Source organism: Crocodylus porosus, unplaced genomic scaffold, assembly GCF_001723895.1.
Source record: "Crocodylus porosus isolate Cpor-Errol unplaced genomic scaffold, CroPor_comp1, whole genome shotgun sequence".
NCBI lineage: Eukaryota > Metazoa > Chordata > Crocodylia > Crocodylidae > Crocodylus > Crocodylus porosus.
This window is the reverse complement of record NW_017728886.1, coordinates 69934889-69942389: the sequence shown is the minus strand read 5'-3', so window position 1 is coordinate 69942389 and position 7501 is coordinate 69934889. Positions and strand designations below refer to the sequence as shown.

Genomic DNA, 7501 nt, shown 5'->3' with positions numbered 1-7501 from the left:
GAAGCCATTCACGTGTCTTGGTCTTTACCAGACACTTCTCTCTCTAATTTCCTGTGCTGAGTTCCCCTTCTCAAAGTGTCATCTTGTCTCTTTTCAAGTTCTTTACCTCTCTGCTCCACCCCTTGCTCTGCCAGTCAGCCTTACCATGAATTCTAAATTATCCATGTTAGTGAATTCTTTTCTTTTTCCTTTTCCCCGCTGATATTGTTGACTCTCTCCAGATTTCAGTCGCCTTCACTCTTAACTCTTTTATCTGTCTGCCCCTTTGCAAGGTTTGGCCTGCCAAAACTCAAACTTAGATCATCAGCATCTGCTTCTGCCTCCTCTTATGTGATAAAGCATCTCTGGTAGAAATCCCATGACCATCCTGACTTCCACTGTTCATCCTCTCATTCATTTTTGCCATTTTCCTAGCTAAACAGCTCTTCTTTTCCAGCTTAAGAACAAGTAATGTCAAAACAACTTGACTTCCTGGTTTGGTGGATAAAGGAAAATGATATAACACATTTGGACTTGTAATAAGGCTTTTGATACAATGCCATGTGCTATTCTCATAAGTAAGCTGGAGAAATTTTGGCTAGATAGAATTTAATATATATTAAACAAATTCTTTCTCTCTGCACCTCCAAGTACTTCCCACTAAAGAAATCCTTTTTTGATCACTGTAGACAATACCATCATCCTACCTGACACTGGTCACCTTCATCCCCCAAAACTCTCTCCAGCTCTTCTCATTCAGGCTATATCTTGAAAATTGTTTCGCATAATATCTCTAAAGTACTGTCTTTCCTTTCCATCTATGCAGCTGAAGCTCTTTCCCAGAATTCTGTGAATACTGGAACATCTTTTTCTCTGGCTGTGAAAAATGCATTCTTGTCCTGCCCATATCCATTTAAAATGGTGCTGCAAACATCATTTCCCTGAACACCATCCCATCCCTCATCGTTTTCAACATATCACCCATCTCTGTACATCCTTTTGCTGGCTGCCCCTTCTCTATCACAGCAATAAACATTTGTCTTAACTTTCATGGTCCAGACTCTTCAAATTTTCTTTTTGCCTGATACTTTGGTGAATCCAGCAAAGGCATGAGGAGTGGGTAGGTACAGCTCCTTTAGCTGTGCTTCACATCCCTCTGAGTTTCCTCCCTTTTCCTCTAGTCCTGAATTTTTCATAGGGAAGAGGAGGGGTCGAAGGTTGTTATCACTTACCCCCTGGGTTTCAGAGTTTCATGGAGCTCCAGCAAGAGCCTACACTGACCACCTGATGAGCTTAGAGAGCTACCTATGCATGTAGCGCACAGCCAAAAAGGGATGCAACCATACCACCATAGTCTTCTGGATCTTTCCCTGCCTAGAAAATGGTTCACAGCGATTATACTGCTCATCTACTGAGTCTGTTCCCCATTATGTTGCCCAGTATTGTCTCATCATTTTCTCATCTCATCTGTCTATATATCTGTCTTTGTTGTCTCTTGCCTTTAATTGGAAGCTTTTTGGGGCAGTGACCATCTTTTTGTTCTGTTTATGTTCTCAGACCTAACAGTCGATAACTAGGCTTCCTAAGCCCTATGGCAGTGGCATTGGTGCTAACAGTAGTAATATTTAACGGTAATATCTTTCATCCTCTATACAAGAGTGCTACTAGTGCAAATTGCTTCATTGCTGGGTTTTTTTGTATTTACCATCTGTGAATGATAATGTATATCTGTTTATATAAAGTGGCTAGAGATCTACAGATGAAGACAACATTATGTAGTCTAGTAGATTAATGAGAGCTTTAAATGCTGAAGATCTGGAGCTGATTCTTATTTGTTGCACAGTAAGCATTAAAAATCAGAAGTCAAAATGACAAACCCCTAAATTTATTTGTAAGGCAATATTGCAGTACATCTGGAGACTGACTCATGATTTTTGGACAGTTGGGGTTAATAATAATGTATATAGCTTGACAAAGACTTTTAAATTAAGGATTCTTGTTTTTCATTCCGATATAGCCAGTTGACAACTGTATGAAGATTCATGGTCTTGTTCTTTTTTGTTTTGGACCTAGGATCAGACAAGGAAATTCTTTGCATAGAAGTAGTTGCACCAGGAAAGAGGCAAGGTGCTATATGCCATTTCTTTTCACCTTGTTGTTCTTATCTTACCCACACAGCCTTGGCTTTTTTTTTCTTTCTGTTGCTATCACCCAGAGTACATGTATAGATGTGTATTTTCATATCTATATACAGTGAAGTGCTTAAAATTACTTTAAACTATTGGTTACAAGCTAAGCAGCTGCAGCAGCTGGATTAAGCCAAGGGCTTGTGGTATAGATGGGAGGCAGAAGACAAGGAAAGGCGTGTGAAGGTTTATGAGGAAATTTTGTTTCCTCTATAATCATTGACTTTGAAGCTGAATGCGATCAAAAATCTTTGTTTTATAGAGATTATATTGGAGGCCCAGGATCAAGACCAAGACCAGGTAATTTTATGTTTACTACAACCACATTCACCCTACATTAACCTTCCAGGTTCTTTAAGGCCAGGTACAGACATTACACTTTTACCAGCATAAGTGGTCTATTTCCATAGCAGAACAGGAGTTTAGCACACAAAACCAGTCTGTACCTATAACAAAACAGAGGTTCGGCACGCACAGACTGGTTTAAAAATGGCAGAAGCTGGCCTAAAATTTGCCCCTCCCTTGCTCTGCCCCCAGGGGCAAATGTGTGTTCTGTTCATGACCAATCTAAACTACACAGCTTAGCAAAAAAATGTGTAACTTCCTCCTCGGGCTTTTTGAATGTCTGAGCCTAACCTAAAAGCTTATGTTATGGTTGTATATACAATATCTACCTCTTTTATTTCTTCAGCTTTTCTTCCTCTTGACCTGCTTCTGAAAGTACCTTCGCTCATAATCAGGGCCCACATTAAGAAAACAGAGGACTCGTTAGTGACAGGGTGGCAGTCTCATAGCCTTCCAGCTGTGGTTCTTCGCAATCTGAAAGATCATGGTAGTACTTCTTAGTACATTTTGTAGTCAAGTGATAGGAGAGCAGATAATTATGTCTGAAACTAAAATATAGTTTATGAATAATCTGCAAAGAAACTCTTTTATGTGATTCCAGGAAAATTCGCTAGGTCCTTGTTTAAGCATTCCTTACCCAGGATGAATTTTAATTTAATGCAGTGGGAGTTGCTCCTTAGTACAGAGTGTTTCATAGAGCCCTTGTAAGTTCTGGTATATTTGTACATAAATCATCAGTGATGAAATTTTTTTTATTTCTGATGTTTTTATTTTAAGTGGTCTGATTTAAATGTTTTGGCTGTTGGACTTGCTTTATAATGCGTGCTGTTGTTTGAATTCAATTGTGTTTGAAAGGAAATGATTTTGAGCAATTGGATTATTGATCTTCCTAGAGGAGCTACCATGTTTATACAGTATTTTCTAACTCACAACTTCATGGTTATTAAGTCTGTATTGGGAATTTTAATTACGCAATACAAAACAAAAAATATAGTCCAGTTATAACTGTTATTTTCCATGGATCATTGTTGTTATGGATACACACTCTTTGAATGCACCCTGGGATATCCAGCCAGATCACATCAGAACTGAAATGACTTGTGGGGCAACTCAACTGTTCTGTGCCAGTGTGTTCAGTCTTAGGGGTATATCAAAGAGAATTCTGATGTCTCCCTTTTGTCGGTGCTCTTTTTCCTTAGGAAATAAAATCGCCTTTATGCATCAGTTCTAATTTTATTTTCTGACTTAGTGTTAGTCTAGGTAGTTAATTGTGTTGTCAGTGTAGTTGACAAGTCTGCACCCAACACAGTGCAGGTTTATCAGCCTGGATACTGGCTGCTGTTCAGCTCAGTTGATGTGATTAGTCTAAGCAAGAAATCTGTGTTCAAATATTGCACAACTCGATAGAGCATGATTCTCATCATGGGCTTAAATTCCTCGTGTTGCCATGTCTGTGTAGAGGTGATACTTCTGATTGTGTGGCTCTTATTCTCTCTTCCTGAGGTGTTGAGCATCATATAATTAGATTCATCCTGCTAGAAAAGAATGGTCAGAATAGTGATTTTTTCTTTGGGGGGTGGGGCAGGGAAATTGCCATTTGAAAGTGGGCTAGATAATCAGCATCAGTTACTTACAGAAATTCTTTAACATCCTTTTCTTCCAGCTAAACATCTGGAAACCATCATTTTTTTCAACTCAGCACAGAGGCAAGCATCAGTGTTGAGAATCAGCTTCAGCAATATCTGTGTTTCTCTGTAATTAGTTAATTGCTATCTTTTCAAGTAAAAAAAAAAGAGTGCCCATAACCCAATCTCATGCTCCAGAAGGCTGTTGACTTAAATCTTGTCCTTTCTCCTACTTCTTCTGTGTGCTATTCCCATTTGTCTCTCCCAGAGAAACAAGCTGTATGGAAGATGTCCAACTACAAAAACTGCTGGACTGAGGCTCTTCCCTAAGTGCTGGCCCCACTGCTGTCTGAGGTGATGGTGGAAGCTCTGAGGTTGTGCCAGGTTCCTTGTCCCCAAGATCAAGCTGTACAGTCTGTTTCAGTGAGAAAAGAGCATCCTGAAACTGTGGGGTTTTTTGTCCTCTGCAGGCATTGAAACCCATCTTTATTCTTTTTATGATGGTTGTGGTTTTTAAAAAAAGGATGGCCTTCGTGTAGGACAAGGGAAAAGCTTCTTAGTCTTCAGAAATAAATCTGTGTATATACTGTATGAACTGCCAGTTTTCTATACATTTACTTAGATATGGTTGGTCTCAAGACATCACTACAATGTCATTATCAACCAACCCCCCCCCCAATGAAATAAGGGAGGCAACAGGAATATTCAACAGGTCAAGATTCAGATCATGATAATACCTCTGTTGTGAGCTTATCCATGAATGATGCGTGGCCCTGGAGGCTGGGGGGGAGGAATGGCGACCATCCGCAGGTGGCAACGGTGGTGTTGGCGGTGGGGGCATGGTGGTGGCAAGTGGGGACCACCTACAGGCTGCTGTGGTGATTTCGGAGGTGAGGGCAGGCTGAGCAGGGACCATCTGCAGGTGGCCACAGTGGTCCTGATGGTGGTGGGGGTGGTGAGTGGAAAGTGGGTACCACCTGCAGCTGCTGGTGGCCACATCCAGCAGCAAGCGGGGGGCAGTGACCACCTGCAGAAGCCGGTAGCAGCTTCAGTGGTGACCAATCGGGGGGGGATATGCCCCCCCACGTGTCACCTGTGACCTTAACTGTTTGGCAGTTTGGATTTTGCCTGTTTTCTCAAGAATGGATTTTTTATTCTTGTTACCATATTGGTTAGCAATAATCAGAGGTCTAGGAATCATGACTTTTGAGAAAAGGTTAAAAAAATTGGGATCATTTAATTTGGAGAAGAGGCGACTAAGAGTCCAGGTGGGGAAAAAAGATTTGGTGATTATAAAGTATGAATCGTGGTGGTGATACGGAGGATAATAATAGTGTTTTCTATGTCCAGGAGGGACAAGTTGAGAAATAGTTTTACATTCTAACAAGGTAAATTTGGTTGGATTTTGATAAGAACTTTTTCACTATGACAGTGGTTAAGTATTGGAACAGATTACTTAGAAAGGATGAAATGGTTTAGATAGGGATTATCCTGCCTTTAGTAGCGGTTTTGACTAGATGACTGCCTGTGCCAGGACACTGTTGGTGCCTGCCACTTTAAGGGCTGAGCCAAGCAGCCAGCAGATGATTGATTGCAGCAGCCATTTTAGATCCCTGGCTGCCTATATAAACAGGGCAGTTCACTGCTGGCAGGCCAAGCAGTAACACTGCCTGGCTGTATGCAACATCTTGGAGGTAAGGGCAGGAGCTGTAGGGGATGGTTTGGAGGCTCCTGGGCCTGGGCCTGACCTAAAACTGCACCCTGCACGGAGTCAGTGGTCTAGTGGGTCTCTCAGTGGTGCGGGAGCCCCCAGGAAATGCCAAGCCAGTTATCACCCCTGTGCAAGGCAAGTAGGGATGCCTTAACCCCAGCCCTCACCTTCAGGTGGGCCATATTCTGTCGGAGCAGGGTAGGCCAGGTAAGCTTCTGGAGGTTCCTGAGCCTGCTGGGAGAGTGATCTCGCAAGGCCAGGCACTGTTCCAGGAGCACCTAAGCCAGAAATGGCGAACCCCGATCCTTAAGTGCAGGCAGGAGGCGTAAACCCAACCAAGGGACTCGACTGGTCAATGCTGGGACCAGGACCGGAAGAGTCAAAAGGGCCAGGGGCCCACTGCGAGGAATGCCCATGATAAGCAAAGAAGCTCAGGGTCCTGGCTGGCCTGAGATGGGGCCAGAGCTTATATGGAAGCTGAAGGTCCCATGACTGGGGCCACAGCTAATGGGCAAAGGGGATGGTTGAGCCAATTGCCTGAGATGCCATCTATGAGGCTTGGGCCACAGTGTAGGGATGGATAGTCCCCCCGCCCTCGATATTGGGGTGTACAATGGGCAGCCTGCTGCTTAATTAACACTCAATTATGTTCCATCAAGGCATGGCAGGAGACACAAGTGGGTGGTGTGCCCAGAGGCAGGTGGGGAGACTAGCCCTGTGGCTAATCAGGGACCCCACTCTGCCACACTGCCTTCTAGTCTTATTTTTCTATGGTAAAATCTGAGGGGATGAAAAAAATATTGTCAACTCTGCACCAGAATTTAGAATACATACCTAAGTTAGCCTCTAAAACACACTAGAAAGACAACTACCCAGAATTCTATACATATATTTATGCTCTTGAATTGGCTTCCAGACCAGATGTCCAATTTGAGAAAGCAGTTATGTAATCTTAACTAGCTTTCCCCCAGTGCTTATTGGCTGATCTTCTGAGAGTGTGGATCCATACAGACATTTTGCTGATAACTTAGGCTTTCACTTAAGCTCTAAACATGATAATGTGTATGACTTTTAAACATGCAGCATTAGAAAATCTTAAAAATAATAAATTACTGTATTTGCCCAAATACAAGGCAACTCTAAATGTAAGAGGACACCCCCCCTCCAATAATTAGATTCTACATATGGAAAAATTATGTTTATTATGATTTTCCATATGTGGCATCTAATTATTAGAGGATCATCTTAAATTTGTCCCTCCCCATTACTGCAGGTGGTGGGGAGAGAGGTGATGAGGGGGGCAGTAATGTGGCAGGCAGTAGTGGACAGACAGTGGGGGAGGCAGTTGGCATGCATGTGGTAGGGCAGGCAGCGGGGGACAGTAATGAGGCAGGCCATGGTGGGTGATGGGGAACAGGCAATGCAAGAGGCAGGCAGCTTGCCCCCTGATGCCTGTCCCTCCCCCCACCTATCTTTCATTGCGCCTACCTTCCATTGCACCTGCCGCCTCACCCCATGCAGCCTCAGGCTACCCAGATTCCCCCTTCTCCTTTTCTCCCCTCCACTCTGCTTCTGCCCCCAGTGCCTCGGGTTCCCACCCCCCTACCTTCCTTTCATCTCACCACCCCTGAAGTCTTTCTCACCAGCCTGCCCCT

General features: G+C 43.2%; 1 protein-coding gene across 1 annotated transcript in view; it reads left to right on the top strand.

Moving 5' to 3' along the window:
* Window positions 1-7501, top strand: part of NEK10 (NIMA related kinase 10) — a 196387-nt gene that overhangs the window by 150706 nt on the left and 38180 nt on the right. Inside the window, exons 30-31 of the mRNA XM_019536158.1 lie at window positions 2428-2465; window positions 2857-2997. Of these exons, the coding sequence (XP_019391703.1) occupies window positions 2428-2465; window positions 2857-2997 (179 nt within the window). The remainder of the gene's footprint in view (window positions 1-2427; window positions 2466-2856; window positions 2998-7501) is intronic.